We start from the raw sequence: 25,543 nt of genomic DNA on the forward strand, positions 1-25,543 counted from the left end.
CAATCAGGCAAATGGAGGGGCAGCTAAAAACACAGGAAAAGGCAGAATTAGGAGGAAAAAAGATAAACAAAAGGTTAAGAGTAGGAAAAAAACCATTAAATAAAGAGTAAAAATCTCTAGAAAAACCCATAAAAAATAAAAATATAACAAAATATCTGAATTAGATGCTTCTATTTCTTTCTTTTCAGATATTATTGAGTCCGAATGTCCCCTCTGTCCTAACCCCTCAGACACTATCTAGTGCTGGACTACATAGTGGACTTTGTAGTGCCCTGAATCTGTTGGCGATTTGGACACACAGCTTCTACTTTCTCCCTCAGTGCTGATCACATGACCCCCGGCCGGTACCATGGTAACCAGACGTTTTGTAATTTTTTTTTATGTGCTCTTATTCTGTATTTCACTTTCCCTGTCATCTTTTTCATCACGGAAGAATAAATAAAAATATTAGTGATGGGCACGTTAATGCGTTATTAACGCGTTTATGCACTGCTTCCTTAACGCCGACAAATATTTTCATCAGGCGTTAACGCCCCCCCCCCACGCCCCCCACACACACACATCAGCGTTTCCCCTAAAGCGTTACAGCGCCGCTACGATTTAATTTTTTGCCCGCTACGCTTAAAAAAATTAGACAAATGCCTGTACGCTATATGAAGCTGCTGCTACGCTATATTTTTACAGAGCCACTAGCAAGTGTTATCCGCTAACTACCAGGGAAGCCCCGCGGGGAAGCCCCGCCTCAGTGTGTGCGTATCCCGCGCGGATTGGCGTATTTGCGTTGTTTCTGTGTGTTTTGATAGCCTTTAGAGAGTCTTTGAGGTTCTCTGTCTGGACGGAGAAGCTACAGACGTGGGTCATCAGGCTAGCCTGACGTTAGCTTAGCTGCTAACGAGGCAGGGCATGCAGCAATGCAGCCCCGCTAAGAGAACTCCAGCAGTGCTATAAACGCCAGAGGTAATACATGATTAAAGAGAATGAAAAGGCGTGAGTTGGTATTAGTGAGTTATTAAAAGGTAATTAAATGTGTTAAAAGGCCGAAGCTAGCAGTTCGCCTGCGGTCTATTAGAGCTAGCAGCACGCTGATACATGGAGCTCCGAGCCAGCTGCTATAAAACATTTTTTTTTATACTTATGTTTGACTATTGCTCCAAAATATGTATTATATCTGAAGTAAAATAGATATTTTCAAAAAATTAATTTGGTATATATATGTATATATCTTGTATATATATATATATATATATATATATATATATATATATATATATATACATATATACATATATATATAAGTTTGAATTGCTTGTTGTGTTGATTTGTTTGGGGTGGCTAGGTGCTTTTAGCACTGCAGTTTCGGTTTTTTATGTCTGTATTCTTGCTTGTGTTGTACGTCTATATATACAATATATACGTTATACATATATGCAAACACATATATACATACATATATATGTACATAGATACATATAATATATATGTAATATATACATATATTATAATTATATAATAGAATTGTGTGCACTCATAAAACACTTCTTTTTTCATCTGCTCTTACTGGTGTGTGTGTGTGTGTGTGTGTGTGTGTTGGGGGGGGTGGCAATTTTGGTAAAGACTTGGTATTTAAAGTTATTACAATTCATATTTGATGAATTGTAAAATTATTATAGTAAAAGTATGCATCTTGAAAAATTCTTGCAAAAAAAAAAATAAAAAATTGTCCCTGTCCCCGATGATGATCATTACAGAGTACTTTTGAATTCATTATTGTATTTTGCGCATGATGGCATTAATCGCAGAAAAATTAAGCGATTAATCGCGATTAATAAATTTCATCGTTGCCCATATTATTAAGTTATTCCTGGCTGGCGCTTTTGCTCTTCCGCCATTTTGCTGGAGATTTCTAGTGCCCTTCTTTTTTGCCATCTGGACATTCGGACAGCCCTACAAATGGCGTCTTCACTATGTAGCGCCCTCTATAGGGAATAGTGTGGACATTCAGACACAGCCATGGAAAAAAGAAAACATAAAGTAGGAAGCTTTGAAATAAAGCAATCAGGCAAATGCAGGGGCAGCTAAAAACCGCTGAGTCACAATAAAAGCAAAATATAAAATAAATAAATAAAGGGCTAACTTAGGAGGAAAAAAAATAAAGAAATTGTTAAAAGTTTTAAAATCCAATAAATCAACCTTCCTTTCAGATATTATTTTGTTCTGGGACTCTGGACAAATGTTGTTTTGGGTCCTAAAAGTTGCAGGAACGTAAACATGTGAGCTGAAAAGGAAGCAGGACAGATTTGGTGACCTTTTTTTTTTTTTTTTAAACACAGCGGATTAAAATTCCGTTTTTTTTTTTTTTTTAATTTCCCCACCGGATGTGCTCCCCCTCCCCCTCGCTGGGTTTTTGCTTTTCGGTGTGGCCTCCGACACATTACACACACACACCTCTGACCTCCTGGCGCCCTAATTGGATTGCTGCGGCCGGAGGGGGCGGGGCCTCTCTCTCGCGGGAGGGATCAGGCCCTCATCCTTTTAGCTTCGCGAGCGGTGGCGTCCGTCCAGGCCCCGTCTTTAAATACTCAGGTTTCTGTTCAGGCAGGCATTAGGGACAGCCCTTCCCATCACTGGCCTAATTAACACACTCTAATCCCTCCTTCTTCATCTTTCTTTCTTTCCCTTCATCATTTTATTCTTTATTCTTTATATTTTTTTTGAAGTTTTTTCTACTCACAGCTGCCGAACTTGAGCGGGCAGGCATGTGCGTCCATGGGGAAGTCCTCCAGCTGCATGGGGCATTCGGCAGATATGGTCAACCTGAAGCAAGGCACATTAAAAAAAAAAAAAAAAAAAATAGCATGTGAGAAATGTTGAAAGAACTTTTTTTTAATTAAAAAGAAGAATAATTTTTCTGCTATTTTTGAAGCAGTGAACAGTGAAACAATGCAGTCAGGCAAATGCAGGGGCAGCTAAAGGCTGCGACGTGGAAATAAAAGCAAAGGAAAGTGAAAATTAGGAGGGATAAATGATAAAGAAAGGGTTAAAAGAGGTGAAAATGTTTGAAAATTCAATGCAAAGGAAGCCAGGAGAAGGTTCTATTTTTAAATCAAAGTGACAATATCACCATCTAGTGGCCGGAGAGCATCACTGCAGGTCATCACAGTAAAGTCAAACCCCACAAAAATACTAAAAAATACACAATATAGGTAGAACATCGCAAGTAAAATAGAATAAAAATAAGAAAAGAAAGAATTTTGCACATTTAAGTGGGTAAATGTCTATATTTCTTTTCTTTTTGTTATTCGTTTTACATTTATTGGAAGTATTTTGTGCCTCTCTGCTCATTTTGCATGATTTTGTAGTCTTTTAATATTTATTCAGTCTTATTTAACCTAATTTTTGTGTCTGTTTCTTGTATTTGACAGACAGTTTTGGCCATTTTTCCTTTCTGTTGTGTTTCTATAAATTCATATTGTAGTTCTGGTTGTTTCAGTTTGGGCTTTTTGGGGTTAATTTAGTATTTTTTGTGATGATGACACCATTTTTGTGGTCATTTTAGATTGTCATTTGTGCCATTTGCATTTCTTTGTGGGCGTTTGTCAATCTCAGTGGTAATTTATTTCTGTTGCTATTTGATTGTTTTTGCACTTATTTTGCTTTTTTTGGTCTCTATGCGCTTATTTTGCATCCTTCAAAGACGAATTCTGAAGTTTTCTGCCTCGTTTTTTTGCTGCTTTTTTCTATATGCGCTCATTTTGCATCCCTTTATAATGAGACAGCTACTTCTTGGTGTTCTTTTCTTTAAACTTTGGTCACATTTTGTCATATTTTGATGGTCAGGTTGTGTCAGGTTGCATCTTTGTTCTGGCCATTTGTGTCATTGTGCATCCCTCCATGGTGAACCTCCACATGTTTGTTTCTATATCGTCTCTATCGTTTCTATATCATCTGTTTGCGACTTGTTGTCGGCCTGTGTCATATTTTTGAGGTTTGCTTGTGTTTCTGTAGTTATTTTGCACATTTTTTTCATTTTTTGTCTTTTTATGTGCTCATTTTGCATCCCTTTTTGACAAAAAAATGATATTTTTGCCATCATTTTATCATAATTATGCCTTTCTTTGCTCATTTTATGGTAAATTGTTGTGTTTATAGCTATTTTGGATCTTTTTTCTGCATTTTTTTAATGTTAATGTGCTCATTTTGCATTCCTCTATGACACAAATTAATATTTTTGTGGCCGTTTTATCATAGTTTTGTCCGTCTTTGCTCGTTATTTTGGCCTGCTTGTGTTTTTGTAGTTATTTAGTATCTATTTTCCCCCACTGATTGTTTCTTTGTGTACATTTTGCATCCCTATATGCCGAACTTGCACATTGTTGTGGTCACTTTACTTTGCTAGATGCTCAGTTTGCATCTTTTTGTTGGTCTGAGTGATTCTTTTGTGGTCAGGTCTTTACATATATTTTGCATATTTTTTTCTGCTTTTTTTATGTCCATGTGCTCCTTTTGCATCCCCCATGACAAAAATACACATTTTTTGTGGCCATTTTTTCATAGTTTTCTCTTTGCTCGTTTTTATGATCTATTTGTGTTTCTGCAGTTTTTTAGCATCTAATTTCCTCTTCGTTTGTGTCTCTATGTGCTCATTTTGCATCCCTCTATGAAAAAAATGCATATTTTGTGGTCATTTTTTTCATATTTCTGCCTTTCTTGCTCGTTTTATGGTCAATTGGTGTGTCTGTAGTTATTTTGGATCTTTTTTCTGCATTTTTTTAATGTCTATATGCTCATTTTGCATCCCTCTATGACACAAATTGATATTTTTGTAGTCATTTCACTGTAGGTCTCTCTCTCTGCAAATTTTGTTTGGTCTATGTGTTTTTGTAGTTATTTAACATCTATTTTCCCCCTTTTTTGTTTCTCTGTGCTGATTTTGCATCCCTATATGCAAAACTTGCACATTGTTGTGATCACTTTACTGTGCTTGATGCTTAATTTGCATTGTTTTGTTGATCTGTGTGATTTTTTTTTTTTTTTGTGGCCAGGTTATGTTTTTACATATTTTTTTCCATTGTTTTTTTGTGTCCATGTGCTCATTTTGCATCCCTCTTTGACTTAAATCGACATTTTTGCTATAATTTTTTTGTAGTTCTCTTTCGTTGCTTGTTTTTATGATCTGTTTGTGTGTCTGTAGTTATTTCCCCCCATTGTTTGTGTCTCTTTGTGCTCATTTTGCATCCCTCTATGATGAATTTGCACATTGTTGTGGTCATTTTACTTTGCTAGATGCTCTGCTAGCATCATTTTTGGGTCTGTGTCATATTCGTTTTGTCATATTGTGATTCTGAAGTCATTTTGGACCTTTTTTGTGTCCATGTGCTCATTTTGCATCCCTCTATGACAGAAATTGACATTTTTGTGGTCATTTTTATCATAGTTATGTCTCTTTGTTTGTTTTTATGGTCAGTTTGTGTGTCTGTAGTTACTTAGCATTTATTTCCCCTTATTTTTTCATTCATTTTTTTGTGGTCATTTTTTTCATAGTTCTGCCTTTATTTGTTCATTTTATGGTCAATTTGTGTTTCTGTACTTATTTTGTATCTTTTTTGTCTCCAGTTTTTTAATGTCTATGTGCTCATTTTGCATCCCTCTATGACATAAATTAATATTTTTGTGGCCATCTTACCATAGTTCTGTCTCTCTTTGCTCTCTCTTTTTTTTTTTTTTGGTCTGTTTGTGTTTTTGTAGTTATTTAACATCTATTTTCCCCTTTTTTTTGTATCTCTATGCTCATTTTGCATCCCTATATGCAGCATTTGCACATTGTTGTGGTCACTTCACTGTGCTAGATGATCTGTTTGCATCTTTTTGTTGGTCTCTGGCATATTTTTGTGGTCAGGTTGTGTTTCTATAGCTATTTCGCATCTTTTTTTACATGTTTTTGTCTATGTGCTCATTTTGCATCCCTCTTGGACAAAAAAAATACAATTTTATGATCATTTTGTCTTCTGTCTTTGTTGTTGGTTTTTAAGGCCAGTTTGCATTTTGTACTTATTTAGCGTCTATTTTCCGCCATTTTTTGTGTCTCTAACTGCTCATTTTGCATCCCTCTAGGACAAAAAATTTTATTTTCGTGGTCATTTTTTTAATTAGTTTTGTCTTTCTTTGCACATTCTGGCAAAAATTCATTTTTTTGTGATCATTTTATCATAGTTCTGCTTTTGTTTGCTCGTTTTATGGCCAATTGGTACGTCTGTACTTGTTTTGGATCTTTTTTGTCTCCACTTTTTAATGTCTATGTGCTCATTTTGCATCCCGATATGAAAAAAAAAGACATTTTTGTGATCATGACTTCATAATTATCTTTCTTTGTTGTTTTTATAGTCAGTTTGTGCTTTATAGATATTTAGCATTTATTTTTCACCATTGTTTGTGTCTCTGAGTGATGATTTTGCATCCCTTTAGGAAAAAAAATTGACATTTTTGTGGTCATTTATTTATAGTTCTGTCTTTTGTGCTGATTTCTATGATCTCTTTGTGTTTCTTCAGTTATTTAGTATCTATTTTTCCCCATTGTTTGTGTCTATGTGCTCATTTTGCATCCCTATATGCAGAATTTGCACATCGCTAGATGCTCTGTTTGCATCTTTTTGGGGGTCTGCATCATATTTTTGTGGTCTGTTTGTGTTTCTATAGTTTTTTTGCATCTTTCAGAAAAACAAAAATGTCTCTGTGCTCATTTTGCATCCCCCAAGACCAAAAAAAAAGCAAATTTTCATGGTTATTTCATCAGAGTGATCTCTTCCTTTGCTTGTTTTTATGGCCAGTTTGTGCTTTATAGATATTTAGCATCTATTTTTCCCCATTGCTTGTGTCTATGTGCTTATTTTGCATCCCTCTAGGACAAAAATGCACATTTCTGTTTCCATTTTTTTCATAGTTCTGTCTCTCTTTGTTAATTTCTGTGATCTGTTTGTGTTTCTTCAGTTATTTAGCATCTATTTTTCCCCGTTCTTTGTCTCTATGTGTTCATATTACATCCCTATATGATGAATTTGCACGTTTTGTGCAGCGTATTCCAGGCACAAACCACTTCCTGGTCTTATAATACAACTTTTCAGCCAATCTATATCTTTATGTGCTGATTTTGCATCCCTCTATGACGAATGTACACATTTTTGTAGTGATTTTATATCATTATACTTCCTCGATGCATGTTTTTGTGGCGTTTAAAGATCTTAGTTTTCACTTTTTTCACATTTCTGCCTTTTCTTCATTGTTTTCATAGTTATTTTGCATTTTTTCTGTCACTTTAAGCAGATTTTATGTCTGTTTCTGGATTTTTATTACGACTTTTTGCTGTTTTTCATTTTTATTGTCTCTATAAATCCATTTAGCAGGTTTTAAATGTCCATTTTTGATTTCATTTTCCATTTCTTGAGCTTGCAAAACCATTTCTTGCACACTTTTTTTGATTATGTATCATAATTTTTAAGAAATTACATCACTTCACAGTGTTTTCCAAGCTTAGTAACAATTTCTTAGATATTTATGATATATGTTGTAAGGTTATTTACGTCCTTTGAATCTTTTTCCTCCATTTTTATCAAAAAATAATATCTTTATTTTGCTTTTTAAAGTTTTATTTTAAATATTAGGAGCAGATTTTCACTGCAGAAAGAGAAACAGGGAGTGTTGCTGTAACCAGATGGTCTGTGTGTTTGTGTGTGTGTGTGTGTGTGTGTGTGTGTGTGTGGGTGTGTGTGTGTGTGTGTGTGTAGGAAGTGGTTTAAGCCTTGCTGATCATGACAGGCGCAGCACTGTAACAATCAGACGATTAAATGCCGCCTGATTTCAACCGAACCTCTTCTTTTTCAGACACACACACACACACACACACACACACACACACACACACACACCTGTATTTATATATATCTTGACTTAATTTATAAAAAAGATGAAATATTTTCAACAAACACATGCAATCTCTCACCAGTTAAGCCCTGAGGTCAAAGGTCAGCATCACTTGTACTGATTAGTGCAGAACAACATGTGTTTTTTTTTTTCGTGTGTGTGTGTGTGTGTGTGTGTGTGTGTGTGTGTGTGTGTGTGTGTGTAGATGACATCCAGATGCCTATAAATACCCCCCTTCCCTCTTTACATATGTATATATGTCAGGATGGCTGCATATGGATTAATCCACACACACACACACACACACACTCACACACACACACACACACACACCCGGGGCGCCGCCATCAGATGGAAGTGCTCTCATCCGTGGCAGCGCCCCCCGGAGGGATGAAGCCTTGACTTTATTCTAATTCTCCCCGGTGGAAAGGTCAAAGGTGAAATGCCACCCCACCCCTCCCTCCCTCCCTCCCTCCACCCCAACCTGCCGGTTTTTCCCGCCGTGTCTGTGGGACCAGGGGGTTTTCTGAGGACTCCATTAACGTAGCGGTCGCCATCTGGAGTCTAAACTCGGCTGAATTTTGTAAATATTTTATTTATTTATTTATTTATTTATTTTTAATTTCTTGGCTCGGGTTTCAAACTACAAACCGCCGCCGCCCAAAAAAAAAAAAAAAGCATCTCATTACGAATGATCACAGTCTGCTGCTTCTTCAAAGAGGAGCTGAATCAATATGAATCAAAGAGAAACAACATTTTAAATCAAATAAAAGAAATAAAATAATTTTGCTGTGATCAGTTTGAACAGGAGGCTGCAGTACCACTGCGTCACCACCGAGTGTCACTGTTTACCGCTATTTAACTCATAAGTCTTTTAACACTTTTTTTTTTTAATATATAATCAAAGAAGTTAGTTTATTTTAAAGCAGGGTGCCAAAGTTGTTTCATTTCAGGACAATCATATCTTAAGTGGACCAGATAGGTAAAATAATACCATAAAAACTTTTAAATTTAAACTTTTTCATGAATAAAAGCCAATTTTCCACCATTTAAATGACACATTCTGGTATAAAATACAATCAAATGTCGAAAAAACTCATCAAAATCCTCCAAAACATGACTAAAGTGAATATTTTCCACTTTGAATTTGTATAAAATAAAGAGTTAAAAGTGTAAATCACCACGTTTTGCACAGAGGCGTTCAGGTGCAGGTTTCCAGTGTGGGACAGCTCAGTAATTTGCCTATTATCACTATTACGGTCAATTTATGCCTGATTATTTTTATTTAATTTGGTCATTTTTGTTATTTAGTAGTGACCAGTCATCAAAAATAAAGTGTAAAGTTCCAGTTAAAAGGAATCAATTGAGTTAATACCAAAGTAAAATTATCTTAATTTCAGTAAAAATTATCAGCCAATAGAAGAAATGAAAACTGTCTTGATTTCAGAGAACTCTTCTTAAAACAAGTCTTTCTATCTTGATGAAATAGAATTTTGAATCTTAAATTCAGTACAATGAGACATTTTCACACAAAACAAGTAAAAAAAAAAAAAAAAAACTTGCTCAGATTGTGATTTTTTGCAGTGTGTAGTTAAAACTTCATGACTGCACTGCAAAAACAGCCCTACAAGAAATAAGCTAAATATTCTTAAATCTGGGCAAATTTTCTTGTTTTGAGCAAAAAATCTGCCAATCTGGTAAGCAAAGTTTACTTGGCTAGAATTCTTAAAACTAGACTATAAATCTAGCCACTATAAGACCATAATGTGTCTTAAAACTACAAAAAAATAGTCCAAAATGGAAGAAAATTTGCTTATAACAAGCAAAGAAACTTTGTCATGTAAGAAATATTTACTTAAAATAAGTGTTCCGCTTTCTTGATGAAGCTGACTTTAAGAATGTGGTACTTAATTTAAGAATTTATACCTTAATTAAGATAAAGCAGCTTTCTAGGTATTTGGTATAACTCGGCCAGGATGTGAACCTACGACCTCCTGGTTGAGAGGTTGATGCTCTACCACAAGACGATTACTGCAGTTCTTGCTAAAGGATACTAAAAACACTGCAAAAATTCCAAATCTGAGCGAGTTTTTTTAAACTTCTTTTGAGTGAAATTGTTTCATTTACTTGATTTAAGATAAAAAGGCTTGATTTAAGAGAAAATTCTTGAAATCAAGAAAATTTTTTGCTTGGCAGATTTTTTTTTTTTTTTTTTTTTTTACAAATTTCAAGTAAAAATTTCTTAATTGAAGTTCGTGCCTAAATGGCATATAGGGCTCATTCCACTTCCGCAGATTGCCATAATGTTACCATTCCTGGCATTTGGTTGTTTGGCATCTTTTATCATCCTCCAGCATTCACTTCCATGGACACTTTGTTTTCCGACTCGCTTTTTAAAGTTCAGATTTTAGTTCTGACTTTAAGATGAGTGTCCATCAGGTTATGGTTCTGTTCATAATGTGACGTGAAGCTTGTTGTCAGTGTTGACAGAGAATAAAAACAGATGAATTCAGACTTTAATTGGTGTAGATTCTTGAATTGAGAATTTGTGCAATTTGTCTTTCTCTTATTAAAATAAGAAAAAAAATCTTGTTCCCCTGCCGGGATTTCATGAATACCGTTGTTGTAGCTTATTACTAGTAATTCTAGCTCAATATTAGCTGTAGCATCTTATTGAACAAATGTTTGATATATTTTCTTCAAATAAGAATAATTTTCTAGAACAAAACTTGCTTGTCAAGATTATTTGACTTTTTAGACAAAAAATAAGAACAATTTCCCTGAAATAAGACTTTTTTACTTTCTTAGAAATCCTTTTTTGCAGTATGTACTCTAAGATACAGTTTTTGTATGTGCATCAAAACTATGTGCACTGCAAAAAAATCAAAGTGAAAATTTTTTGAGTGAAAATGTCTAATTTTACTTGACATTTTTTTTTACTTAAATTAAGATACTTTAACTTAGAAATAAGTGGAAAAAAATCTACAATTTTCAATTTTCCATTGGCAGATTTGTTTGTCTTAAATTCAGATACCTTTACTTTGAAATAAGCAAAAACATTTACAATTTGACTTGTTCAATTAGAAGATTTTTGTTCTTGAATTAAGATGCTTTTACTTTGAAATAAGTAAAAAAAATACAATTTACACTTGTTCTATTGGCAGATTTTTTTCTTTCCTTAAATTAAGATACTTTTACTTTGAAAGAAGTAAAAACATCTACAATTTTTTACTTGTTCTATTAGAATTTTTTTCTTAAATTAAGATACTTTTACTTTGACATAAGTAAAAAAAATCTACAATTTTTGACTTGTTATTGTTGTCTATTAGTTTTTTTTTTTAAATTAAGATACTTTTACTTTGAAATAACTAAAAAAAATTGCCAATCAGAACAAGCTTAAAAAAACTTGCTCAGATTTTCATTTTTTACAGGGTATGATTCTTCATCCACTGAATTTTAAAAGGTAAATACCCTTTTATGGCTCCAGAAACACTCAATTTTGGGATCACTGGTGCATTGTGGGATGTGCGGCGGCCGGCCCACCTCATGGTGTAGAGCAGCGTGCCGTCGTTGTGCAGCCGCAGCAGCTTGTTGGGCGTGGTCATGTTGTGGGCGATGGACTTCTTGCCGTTGAGGAAGAAGGTGTCGGGCGTCCAGATGTTGCTGGCCAGCAGGTTGTTGAGCGGCAGCATCTCCATGGGGCCCTTGAAGCACAGCCGCTCGTCCTTCCAGCTCTGGCGGAAGAACACGTCGATGGTGTACTCCTGGGGAGGGAAACAAGTCAACAAGTAAACAAGGGAGGGATGTCTAGAGGAGGGGAGTTAAAGATGGAGGAGGATTTAGTGGTGATGGATGAAGAGTTTGATACTGAAGGAGGTGAGGCTCCATGTGGGTCTGGTTCTGCAGGTTTTATCCAACTCACAGTCTGGTTCTGCAGGTTTTTATCCTCCTCTGAGTCTGGTTCTGCAGGTTTTCTAGATTTCTGAGTCTGGTTCTGCAGGTTTTCTCTAAATTGTAAGTCTGTTTCTGCAAGTTTTCTCCAACTCAGAGTCTGGTTCTGCAGGTTTTCTAGATTTCTGACTCTGGTTCTGCAGGTTTTCTCCACCTTGGAGTCTGGTTCTGCAGGGTTTTATCCTCCTCCGAGTCTGGTTCTGCAGGTTTTCGAGATTTCTGACTCTGGTTCTGAAGGTTTTCTCCAACACAGAGTCTGGTTCTGCAGGTTTTTATCCTCTTCTGAGTCTGGTTCTGCAAGTTTTCTAGATTTCTGAGTCTGGTTCTGCAGGTTTTCTCCAAATTGTAAGTCTGTTTCTGCAAGTTTTCTCCAACTCAGAGTCTGGTTCTGCAGGTTTTCTAGATTTCTGACTCTGGTTCTGCAGGTTTTCTCCACCTTGGAGTCTGGTTCTGCAGGGTTTTATCCTCCTCCGAGTCTGGTTCTGCAGGTTTTCGAGATTTCTGACTCTGGTTCTGCAGGTTTTCTCCAACACAAAGTCTGGTTCTGCAGGTTTTCTAGATTTCCGAGTCTGGTTCTACAGAAAATCTCTACCTATGAGTCTGGTTCTGCAGGTTTTCTAGATTTCTGAGCCTAGTTCTGCAGATTTTATCCTCCTTTGTGTCTGGTTCTGCAAAGAATCTCCACCTCTGAGTCTGGTTCTGCAGGTTTTATCCACCCCTGAGCCTGGTTTTGCAGGTTTTTATCCAAATTGGAAGCCTGGTTCTACAGGGTTTTTTTTCCTCTGACTCTGGTTCTGCAGGTTTTCTCCACCTCTGAGCCTGGTTCTGCAGGATTTATCCGAGTCTGGTTCTGCATGTTTTCTCCTCCTCTGACCCTATTTCTGCAGGTTTCTTCCCATTAAAAGACTTTTTTTTTTCCACTGCCTCCTCATGAGCTATCGCTGTCTTTTCTTTCTAAAACTGCCGCCAGTTAACTCCATTATATTTGAATCTTTATGAAAAAATACTGATCTGAAGTCAGAGTCTCACCATCTCAGTGTCGGACACCGGGCCGAAGCTGGTGACGAATATGTTGGTCTTGATCTCCGTGACGTTTTCTAAAGCAAGAAAACAGACAGAGGACAGTTTAGGATCATTTTTCACAACTTCCCCCCAGACATCCCTGAATAGAATCAATATGTTTCACACTCTCTGTAGATTCAGCTCCTTGGTTCTGTCAATCCAGCCCCAGAAAAAAAGAAAAGAAAAAAAAAAAAACTCCACGAACGTCAATCTGCTCCTGGAAAGCGGGACTCGGTCCTGGAGTGCCGCTTGTTGAATCTTGAGCAAAGGTTCTCATGGTGTGTGTATATTTAGAGGCCCTCTCTGTCGAGGGTAGCAACTGTTACCAGGATGGAAGAGCTGCTGATTTTTTTTTTTTTTACTGTGACACATCAACCACTTGTTTCTTCCTATTATGGGACGAGTTGAGAGTGAATAAAAAAATTTAAAAAAAAACAAAAAAAAAAACAGCTTGTTCTAGCCGTCATAAAAAAAAAAAAATGGAGAGACAGAGAAAATAGAAAAAAATGAAAAGACTCCATCTCTGAATGGCTTCATTGGTGCTTCTCAAGGTTATACAGCTCCCTGTTGCCAGGGGCGACGGGAAGCATGGAGGTTCAGGACACCAGACAGAAACAAGGGGTTGAGTTAACCCCACCCAAAAAATAAATAAAAAAAATAACCCGACCCCCCCCCCCCCCCCCCCCAAAAAAAAAAAAAAAATACAGCACCTCCCAGGCCCGGCCGAAGCCGGTTGTCGTAGCCGTCCAGCAGGCCGTCCAGGATGCGTGTGAAGACGGTGCTGGTGTCGTTGGCGCCCGTCTCCTTCTGGGCCTCGGAGGTCTGGGAGAGACTGGGAGAGGAGAGAAATATCAACGCATCAGGTTGTGTTAAAGGAATAAAGCTGAAGTTATAGCAAAGGTTTCGCCTCTACGCCGATGACACCATTGCCTATACATAGAGTTTTGATATACCTTGCAAAAAAATGAAAATCTGAGCAAGTTTTTTAAACTTGTCTTGAGTGAAAACATATGATTTTACTTGATTTATGATAAATTCATGTAAATATTATATTTCATCAAGATAGAACAACTTGATTTCAGAAAAGTTCTCTGAAATCAAGACAGTTTTCACTTCTACTGGTGTTTTTTTTAACGGATTTCAAAGTAAAGGCATCTTCATTTAAGTTAAGAAAAAAATTACCAATAGAGTGGTTTTGAAAATAATAAGATAATAGCATGAAAAATCATTCATTCATATATATATATATATATATATATATATATATATATATATATATGAATTAATTTTCATGCTATTATCATTATCATGATATCATTTGCCGATTTTTTTTTTTTTTTACTTATTTGAATGTAAAAGTATCCTCATTTAAGACAAAATCAGGCAATAGAACAAGATTACAAAAAATCTTAATTTAAGAAAAAGAAATCTGACAAGAGAAAAAATGAAAAGTGTGGATTTTTTTAAACTTTATTTCAAAGTAAAAGATTCTTAATTTAAGAGAAAAAAGTCTGTCAATAGAAAAACTGAAAACTGTCTTGATTTCAGACAACTTCTCTTAAATCAAGTTTTTCTATCTTGATGAAATATAAAATTTAAGTGAATTTATCTTAAATCTAGTAAAATGAGACATTTTCACCTAAAAAACTTTAAAAATAACTTGCTCAGATTTTAATTTTTTGATGTGTATCCATCATATTAATTGCAGAAATCTCCAAACTCTGAGATGTTTTTTTAACTATTCCGTGCAGCATCAGACTTGATATCCGTATCCGTATCGTCAGACCACTTCTGTCAGATCTTATGAACGCTTATTCAAAGCTGCAGGAAGTCAACTGTTATGACTAATTAACCAGAAAAAATTTGGACGGCCTCAAGCAACAATTCATATGAAACAATATAAAGCTGAAGATAGTCAAAAGGTTTCACCTCTACACCGATGACGCCTTCATCTATACATAGAGTTTCTATGTATCTGTCATGTTTGACCATGCAGCAAGGCGACATTCTCAGAAATCTTAAAGCTCATGTCCACACTTTTGAAAGAATGAGTTTTTTAAATCCAACATCTCAAAGTTCCGCCCTCCCTCTGCTTTCTAGCGACTAAGCCACGCCCCTTTAATTGTGCACGCGCATTATCCGTCGGGTGAAAATGAGTGCCTCCAAGTCCGCAAGCATCCTACATGTTTCGTTGTTTACGGTGGATGTTCAGCAGACAATGGATATATCTGAGGTAAGCGGGGCGGCTGCTGTGGAGCTAACTCACCTCTGCCTGGGAAAGTGCGCATGCTCTCTGGCTGCATGCATCTTTTTCAGCTATTCTGTCCAGCATCAGACCTGATATCGGCATCAGTATCAGTACATCCGACCACTTACATCAGATCTTAGGAAGCTCGTCGTCTCACATTGATCAAAACTACAGGAAGTCGACTGTCATGATTAATTAACAGGCACGTACTTGGACGGCCTCAAGCAATTATTCTTATTAAAAGGATTAAAACCGAAGGCTGTCCAAACGTTTCACCTCTACACCGACGACACCTTCATCTATACATAGAGTATCTATGTAGCTGTCAAATTAATTCTCAGAAATCTTAAATAATCTCAAAACTAAAGGATATTTTCCAACTATTCCGTGCAGCATCAGATCATTAGGAAGCTCATTCAAAACTGCAGGAAATCGACTGTTAAGATCAATTAACCGTCATGAATTTGGACGACCCCGAGCTACGATTCATATTAAACAATGTAAAGCTGAAGTTAGTCAAAAAATTCCACCTCTACGCCAATGACACCTTCATCATAGAGTTTCTATGTATCCATCATATTTTGTCGTGCAGCAAGGTGAAATTCTCAGAAATCTTAACTAATTAACAAAAAATAGATATTTTTCAGCTATTCTGTGCAGCATGAGACCTGATATCGGCATCAGTATTGGTACATCAGACCACTTGTATCAGATCTTAGGAACGCTTGTCCAAAACTGCAGGAAGTCGACTGTTATGATTAATTAACCGGAATAAATTTGGACGACCTCGAGTAACGACTCTTAAATCTTAAATTCTTAAATGGAATAAAACCAAAGTTAGTCCAAACATTTCGCCTCTACGCCGATGACACCCTCATCTATACATTGAGTTTCATATGAAACCGTCATATTCGACCATGTTTGGCCTGCAGGAAATCGACCGCTATGATTAATTAACTGGCAGGAATTTGGACGGCCTGGTTCCAGATTAATAATTAACCACAAGCTCTGCTGAGAAGCAGATCGTTCGGTTTAATTTCCTCCAGATCGGATTCAGTTGTATCGTTTATTTTCTCGAATTCAGGACAGACTCAGGAAACACTCTGACTCCTCAATCTGACGGCCAACTTCAAAACCCAGAATTTAACTCTCTGTAGGGACGATTCTTACCTTTTTTGGCAAACGCAGAGCAGCAGGAGGGTGATGAGCAGCGGTGCCATGGTGGAGAACGAGATCGAGAAACCTGCCGTCCTGCTTCAGGATTCAGGGACGATTCCCGATCGACCGCCGATGCAACTCCTGGAAATCTGGAAAAATAATTAAAATATAGAGATATATCCGGCATGCAGTTTGCGCAATCTGGGGTTATTTTTTTCCCTTCTTCTCTCTGCAGTGACTCCCATTGTCTCCATCTGCAGCTCTTCCTCCTCCATCATCATCAAAACGCTGCGTTTGAAAAGAAAGGATTACAAAAAATGGAGTGATACCTGACTGCAGATCCATCCTCGTTTGGGGAAGGAGGGATGAGGAGGAGGAGGGAGGAAGGAGGAAGGAAGGAGGAAGAGGGGGTGTTGGTATTCCTTCAACCTCCCCCCAGAAACAGAGGAGAGAGAGAGAGAGGGAGAGAGAGAGAGAGAGAGGAGGCTGAGCGCGCGATCCGCGGTCTGATCGCCAAATCCCGATGACTCCCCGCCTTCTGCGCTCCCTCTCCCTCTCTCTCTCTCTCCCCCTCTCTCTCTCTCTCTCTCTCTCTCTCGCTCTCTCTCTCTCTATCAGCGGTGCCCCATCAATTGTAGTGGCCTTCCTCCTCCTCCTCCTCCTCCTCCTTCTCCTCCTCCTCCTCGTGCTGCATCGCCTCCAGAGGTGTTGCGGCTGCAGCAGCAGCTGCTGCATCCGGATAAATTCACCCTCAGATTTAACAGATTTACTCTTTTAAAAAGTGTCTCAAAATAATACAAAACTGCATGTTTTCATTTTAAAAAGAAAATGCTGAGTTTAAAAGAGTAAAAATCACCTTTTTTTTTTTTTTTAATTGAGCTCGTCAGTGCCAGAAGCGCAGATGCGTTCAGGTGCAGATTTTGAGCATCGGAAATCTTACAATTTTGCATTTTTCCATGAATGCAGTGTTTTTTAAATCAAAATTTTTTAAGGAAATATATTTACTATTAAACTCAACTTTCGTCTATACTGATGTTTCCATGACAACAAGAAATCCAGATGTTGACAATTCACAGAAATAAATTGAGCTAACACTCTTTAGCATGTCATGAGGCGTTCAGGGACCGTGGTAAAAAAAATCCTACTGTTGATTATGAAGTAATTTCAGCAATTAATCGGTTCAAATCAGATTTTATTCATTGTCTACAGTTTGATATTTAATTTTTAACTGCAAAATGTGCTTTTAATTCCAAAAATAATGAGTTATTATCTGATTCAGGGTGTCAAAGACATTTTACTGAAGACCAAAGTGGGCTGGAAAAGTAAAATGACACTCAAATTAAAACTTTAATGTTTTTCTTAAAGTGTATTTGTGATTAAAACATTTATATTTTCAAAAAAGCCAACAATCCTGACTGGAAATGGCAACAATCTCAAAACAAATCCAATTGTAATGGTGCAAAATGCAGTGAAACGTCCTAAAACTGTTGCATTGTGGGTATTTTAACACCCTGACAGGATGGATTTGAGGACAGTCTGGTACCAGAGAGGAAAATGGTTTAAATTTTTTTTTTTTTGAATTTTTACCATTTGCTGAAAGATTTGGCCAGATTTAAGTCTCCTTCGGCTGTTTTTGGCCTGCAACCTTCATGTTTGACACCCTTAATCTAATGATTCATCACCTGAAAGATGTTTTATAACAAAAACTTCCCCTAATTACTGAAATTTTACTCAATTACTGGCAAAAAAGGACAGAAAGAGTTGCAGAATCATCCAAAGCAGGAAGATTTACTTTAATTCCACCTCTAAAAAATCTTGTTTCCCCTTTTTTGATCAAAATAAGTTATTAAAAAACACTAATAAGAGCATGAGTGTTTAGAATTCACATCTTTATACTTTAATAATCCAAATCTGAGTCAAAATCAAGTTCAAATCATCTAAAATGTGGTGAAATATGATCCTAATACTGTTTTTTTTAATAATCAGTGAAAATGAATGAAAGAGTTTTAATGGTGCAAAGCACGTGAGGCATTCACGGACACGGCGGAGTGTTGGATTTGTGAACTTTGATACATTCACTGTCAAGATTTCAGCAAAAAGACAATTTGAGTTCAGAGGGTTAAAATAAATGCTTTAATTAAAAAACATAGCATAATTGAGCAAATATTAAAATGTGAGTAGAAGCATTTTATAAGAAATAAAAGTAATATTTAAGATTTTATTAGGAAAAATACATCATTTTAAGTCAATTTGAGCCCATTTAAGGTCATCTAATGAAGCAATTTTAAACTTTTAAAGCAATTTTACTGTAATTCTTGTTGAGACAAGGTAGAAAATAAGAACATTAACTATTTAGAGGTATGGGAAATTTATTTAATGAGGAAATAAAGTGATTTTTTGCATAAAAAACATGCTGAAAATGCGTCGTCATGGAGGAAAACAGCGTTTATTCCTCCGCAGATCAAGGAAAAAAGAAAAAAAAAAAAAACAAGTGAGACCCTCTTCTCCAAGTTGCCATAAGAGGGAAGCCGAGATCCGCGCACGCGGTAATTAGTCTACGATCCTGTCTGCTGGAGATGGAGGTCCGTGCGTAAAGAGGGCGCGTGGTGCGTAAAAAGAAGAAGAAAAGAAGAAAAAAAAAAGCACAGTTCTGGGGCGGAGTGTGTGTGTGTGTGTGTGTGTGTGTGTGTGTGTGTGTGTGTGTGTGTGTGTGTGTGTGTGTGTGTGTGTGTGTGTGTGTGTGTGTGTTTGTGTGTGTGTGTGTGAGGAGATCCGGGCTGTCCTGGAGGGAAAATCTGACATCGATGCATTTAAGCGTGCACGTGTGCAGCCAATCAAACATCACAATAAACACGCGCACACTCATGCCCCCCCCCCCCCCCCCCCCCCCACCCCCACCCCCCATAATAAAAGCACGTGCCGTTACATGACAATAATGCATTTCTTTTCCTCCTCCTCCTGCAGGAACGCTGTGGATGGAAACAAGAAGCTGTTCGCGATCTATGACACCAGGTGGGGGAATTAATCACAGCACGCACGCGCGCGCACATGCAATCCCCCCCCCAAATCTGACCCAGTATTCGTCTCCTCCCTCCCCCTTCCTCCTCCACGTGCGTAATTTAGCGCCTCTCCCCGTTTTCCCGGGAAAAACCAGCCCATTACGCGCGATCAGCGGGGCTGATCAATCACGCGCGTCGATTGAGAGATGCAGCCTGTGCCCCCCTCCTCCCTCCTCCCTCCCATCATCCATCCATCCATCCATCCATCCATCCTTCAGGTCCCGCCATTTTTACAGGAAGCGCGCGCTGGGACGGATCTGCGGTGCGCTGTAAAAAATGTCCAAACGGAGACTTTTTGAGTTGATTCTGAAGGACTTATGCAGAAATAAGACCCAGAACAGGAAGATTGATGAATTAAGTAGCTTAATTTTTAAAACAATTAGGTAATTTAATTGAAAATCTGCCTGAAAACACACATTCAAGTCAAAAAACTATCAATATTTTTAATCTTTAAGAGACATAAACTTAAATATATCGGGAAAACATGATGAAAATTGCATTTTTTTAAAAAGTTTTGGAACAAATCTGATCTTTTCATGGCATTTTTTGTATTAAAAATTCTCATATTTGATGATTTGAGTCATAAAATATAAAAAAATATTGGAAGAATATAGTTTTTTTTTGCTATTTTTTGGGAAAACAGAAGCAGAAAGTTTCTTCAGCGTTGTACTGATGCATGATGCGTTCATGGACACTGGGATTTCTTGCTTTTATGATCATAAAGTGAACAAAATTTGCGTATTATTTATTTTTTTCCCAACTAATTGACAAATAACAAGGATAGCTGCTCAAATATGAGCAAATTTGTGAAGAACTCTGATTAAAAAGGGTTTAAAAAGTGCACGAGATGCGTTCAGGTGCTCATAGATTACTTTCTTGATAGAGTCTTGCAGGATCATAAAGTAGACATAATTTTGAAACAAATCTGAGCTTTTCACTGCATTTTTTTCATTTAAAAAGTCTCACATTTGATTGGTTGATTCATAAAATGTATAAAAGATTGAAAGAATATAGTTTTTTGCCATTTTTTGGGGGGCAACAGAACCATAAAAAGTTGCTTCAGCGTTTTCATAGTTTTTCTTGTACATGATGTGTTCAGGGACACTGGGATTTCTTGTTTTTATGATCTTAAAATGAACAAATTTTGCGGATTTTTGCTTTTTTTCCCAGCTAATTAATAAACAACAAGGATATTTCCTCAAATATGAGCAAATTTATGAAGAATTCTTTTTAAAAAGAGATTAAAAAGAGCACGAGATGCGCTCAGGTGCTCATAAATTACTTTCTTTTTGGATAAAATAAAAACTGGACACACTTTTTACTTGATTTAACCAATATTTAACCTAAATATTGACAAAAAAATCACAAATAAAGCACAAATTTAAGTAATTTAGGAGCAATTAAAGGATTTATGTGAGATGATTTTTATTCTGAAGGGAACAGAAAAAGGGAATTTTAGATTTTTTTTTTTTTTTTAATCTGGCTGCAGTGCGGATTTTTTACAGTGTGCGTGTGAAGCGTCGCTCCTCCAGCCTGGATTTTGAACGAGCTCGCGCTCCTTCCTTCCCCGCCACCAGCAGCAGCGGCTTCAGCAGCAGCAGCGCGCGCCCCCCTCCTCCTCCTCCTCCTCCTCCTCCTCCCGTCCCTTTCTTCCCCGCGCGTGCCCGTCTCCTCATCAACACGCGCTCCGTCCTCTCTCTTCCTCTCCTTCTCCTCGCGCCCGTAAAATAACAACACCGCATCCAGACTGAAGAGAGCGAGAGAGAGAGAGAGAGGAGAGAGAGAGAAAAAAAAGGAAAAAGCAGGGGGGAGGAGGCGATGTCAGCCCGGAGCGCGCGGCTGCTGACTCCATCCTCCTCTCTCATCACTTTCTCTCTCTCTCTTTTTTCTTTTTTTTTTTCTTTTTTTTAACATAATTTATAATTTTTTGGGGATTTCCTCCACGCGATCAATGGATTTCCTCCGGATCGGAGCCGCGTCGGGCTGTTGATAGAGGAGGAAGAGGAGGAGAGGCTTCGATCTTTTTTTTTATTATTATTATTTATTAAAATAATAATAATAATAATCGTGGAGAAAAAAGAGAAAAAGGATCGATAGATCAGCCCAATGTTCGCCTTGCAGCGCGTGCGTCAATTCCGCCTCCTGTCCGCGCTGGTTGTCGGTTCGATCGTGTGTTGCGCCAAAAGGTGAGCGCGCTTCCCCCCCCCCCCCCAAGTCAAGGTTATCGATCGGGAGTGAGTGGTCGCTGTGATTGATTCATTGGCTGATTGACTTGATAGACGATCTTTGTTCCTCCGCAGCGTCAATGAGCCGGGCAACATGTCTTTCGTGAAGGAGACGGTGGACAAACTCCTCAAGGGATACGACATCCGACTGAGACCGGACTTCGGAGGTATGCAGCATCTTCCTCCTCCCTCCTCTTCCTCCTCTTCATCATTGATCCTTCATTTTTTGGGGGGGGGGCGTCACGTGACTTTTTTTTCTTTTTTTTTTTTTAATCAGGCGCGCCGGTCGCCGTGGGGATGAGCATCGACGTGGCCAGCATCGACATGGTGTCAGAAGTCAACATGGTGAGTAGGGGAGGGGGGGGGGGGGGGGGGGGGGGGGGGGGATTCGAACCCCCATCTATCCTCCTCCTCTTCCTCATCTTCATCATGGTTTGATTTAAGAGAAGTTCACTGGAATCAAGACAGCTTTCACTTGTTCAATTGGCGGATTTCAAAGTTAGAGTGTCTTGATTTAAGATGACAATTCTGCCAGTTTACTCATTTCAAAGTAAAAGCATCTTAATTTAAGGTTAAGATGTGACAATTTACATATTTCAAAATGAAAGGATCTTAATTTAAGGTTAAGATGTGATAATTTATGTATTTCAAAATGAAAGGATCTTACTTTAAGATGAGAAATCTGCCAATTTACTCATTTCAAAGTAAAAGCATCTTAATTGAAGATGAAAAATCAGCCAAATGACTTATTTCAAAGTAAAAGTATCTTAATTCAAGATGAGAAATCTGCCAATTTACTCACTTCAAAGTAAAAGTATCTTAATTTAAGATGATAAATCAGCCAATTTACTTATTTCAAAGTAAAAGCATCTTCATTCAAGATGAGAAATCTGCCAATAGATCAAGTGAACAAACACACACACACACACACACACACACACACACACACACACACCGCCGATCAATGCTAACGACTGGGTGATTGCTCCAGCAGGTGACAATTGACTTCCCCCTGCGACTCCGCCGGCGCTTTGCATTATGGGAAAACATGGCCGCCGCTGCCATGTGGGTGGCTTGTTTTTAGAAATGGGGAAAAAAATGGCGGCGGTGCAACTTTTCGACCGAACCTCTTTTACCTCGAGACGAGCTGATTTGCAGGCAGAGTCTTCTGGCGCGACAGGGGTGTCCAACATGAGGCACGTGGGCCAAAATGGGGCCGCAAGAGGCTCCGATCCGGCCGACCCACTAAAACAAATTTTTTTTAAAAAATCAAAGAAAGCAATTTTTTTTTTTCATAAATTCTTCAGAGAAGCAGACAGAACAATACTGGGATGTAAAATTACACATAATGCAACAGGAAGGAGGAGTTTTCTGGACGTTTCACTCTATTTTGTGCCATTTTTCTTGAGATTGGACTCATTTTTTTCGACATAACTGTTTTTTTCCCCCAAAATCTTGACATTTTCACCAAAAAAACTGTTAAAAATAAAACATAAACTTTAATTTTGAGGGATGAAATGAGCTGATGTCAAGTTTTGGAGCAGAGATGATGAATCTGGAGGATTCTGCGGTTCTGTGTTCGACTAGTGATGCCTAATTTTAATGTCTTAAACAGTGATTCTCCCATTATTAACTTGATTTAGACCTGATTATACAGGATCAAAGGTCAATACAGTCGAAAAAAATATGATATATTTTATAACTTGAGATCTAAAGTTGATTTTTAATGAATATCTGATTTTTTTTGTGTTAGAAAATTAAAAACTTCACTATTTTTAAAAGATATTGATCTATGTAGACGAGAGAAGAAAAAGTTAGACTGAGAAACTGGACCCAAAACCATGAAGACCAGGACTTCAAGGGGCCGAGTGAAGACTAAGACCAGAGCATCTAAGATCAAGTCAGGGTCGAGTCTTAATGGGGTCAAGACCAAGACTTAATGAACCGAAGTCAAGACCTAGATCAATCCAAGACTTTATGGGGTCAAGACCAAGTCAAGACCAATACTAGAGCATCCAAGACCAGATCAACACTTAATGGGGTCAAGATCAAGCCTTGATGGGGTCAACCTAAGTCAAGACCAAGATCAATTCAAGACCAAGACTTTATGGGGTCAAGGTCAGACCGAGACCAAGACTGTATAGTGTCAAACTTGACTCAAGACCAAGACCAGAACACCTTGAGTCTCAGATAGGTGGGTTCAAGCCCAAGTCAAGACCAGAGCATCCAAGACCGAGTCAAGGTCGAGACTTAATGGGGTCAAGACCAAGACTTGATGAGGTCAAACCTAAGTCAAGACCAAGACCAAGACTTTGTGGGGTCAAGCCCAAGTCAAGACTGAGACCAGAGCATTCAAGACCATCCAAGAGATCCGAGTCAAGGTTGAGACTTAATGGGGCCGAGACCAAGACTTGATGGGATCAATACCAAGTCAAGACCAAGACCAATCCAAGACCACGATTTTATGAGGTCAAGACCAATACTTCATGGGGTCAAGACCAATACCGAGACCAAGACTTTAAGGGGCTGAGGTTAAGTGAAGACCAAGACCAGAGAGCATCCAAGACCGAGACTTTATGGGGTCAAAGACCAAATCAGGACCAAGGCTTAATGGGGTCAAGCCCTTATCAAGACCAAAACCAAAACTTTATGGGGTCAAGACCAAGTCAAGACTGAGACCAGAGCGCCCAAGACCAAGATTTACAGGGTCAAGGTCAAGTCAAGACCAAGACTTTATAGAGTCAATACTGAGACTTAATTGTGTCAAGCCCTACTCAAGACCAAGACCAGAGCATCCAAGACCAAGTCAAGGTCGAGACTTGATGGGGTCAAGACCAAGACTGTATGAGGTCAAACCTGAGTCAAGACCAAGACCAGATCACCCCAAGACCAAGACCCCGAGGGAATGAGTCCAAGAGAAAATCAAGCTCTTGAAAACGGGGGGAACAAGTCTCCATGACGACATCTCTATGAAATATTACATAACAGCAAACATTCTGACACTAGTTTGATTCCCTGTTGCTCGTTGAGGTTTGACTTTTGATTCATGTTCAAGTTTCTTCTTCTCTCATTTTAAATCTTCTTTACATTAGGAATGTTGACTTTAACCGACACACTTTTTAAACCTGTCTCGCCTGCAAACACGCCTCATTATATCTCCGCCTCATTATGCATGCGGGCCGCCGCACCTCATTTGCATATGTAAATGAGGTCCCATCATCGTCGGTGTGGGAACTCCACGACCTATTTTAGCGCGAACGCTGCCGTTTTTAGCCGAGGTCCTCCAGATTTCCAAACGGTTTAGCGGTTCCACTCACAGGTGCAACTTTTTGAAAATACAATAAAAAAAAAGAAAGAATGGAAGTCATTAAGGCTCCGTTCTGCGTTAATTTGAGGAAAAACTGAGCGGAAACGGGCTTGTTGGGAGGACTGCTGGCGAGGCTGAAAGGAGAGTCAGATCCTCCACTCAGCGACTTCTGTGTGACTTTTAAAAAAAGAAGAGAAGAAGAAGAAGAAGACGAGGCTTGAAGGGTTTGACAGGCCGGGAGCAGAGGTCGCTTCTGTTGTTGGCGAGGAGTGAAGCCAGGGTCAAAGGTCGGCAGAGGAGGTGGAGGAGGAGGAAGAGGAGGGGCGGGGGAGCCGGCGAGACGCTCACACACACACACGCACACACGCACCCACACACACACTGCAGCTGGAAGTCTTCATCAGAGGCTGATTGGAACAGAGCATCTTGAGGTGATTGCTGATTAGTGCTGTTAGGGAGCATCCACCAATAGCAACAAAAAAAAAACCAAAAAAAAAAACTTTTTTTATTCTTAGGGATGTTCGCTTTCCTGGTTTCGCTAGTCCAGGTCTTGGGATTCTCTGGTCCTGGTCTTTTGATTCTCCAGTCCTGGTCTGGGTCTTTAGAGTCTCTGGTCCTG

General features: G+C 38.3%; 1 protein-coding gene across 4 annotated transcripts in view; it reads left to right on the forward strand.

Annotated features, from left to right (window-relative positions):
- The window catches only part of LOC115383933 (gamma-aminobutyric acid receptor subunit beta-3-like), a 73,837-nt gene that overhangs the window by 7,275 nt on the left and 41,019 nt on the right, over positions 1-25,543 (forward strand). For 2 of the 4 annotated variants that reach the window (XM_030086150.1, XM_030086152.1), the window contains exons 2-4: positions 19,298-19,345; positions 21,693-21,784; positions 21,895-21,962. In XM_030086150.1, the coding sequence (XP_029942010.1) occupies positions 19,298-19,345; positions 21,693-21,784; positions 21,895-21,962 (208 nt within the window). Of the gene's footprint in view, positions 1-19,297; positions 19,346-21,498; positions 21,579-21,692; positions 21,785-21,894; positions 21,963-25,543 lie in introns of those variants that run through there. The other 2 variants (XM_030086151.1, XM_030086153.1) reach the window with 1 other exon arrangement.

The sequence above is a fragment of the Salarias fasciatus genome (assembly GCF_902148845.1).
Source record: "Salarias fasciatus chromosome 23 unlocalized genomic scaffold, fSalaFa1.1 super_scaffold_20, whole genome shotgun sequence".
Lineage (NCBI taxonomy): Eukaryota > Metazoa > Chordata > Actinopteri > Blenniiformes > Blenniidae > Salarias > Salarias fasciatus.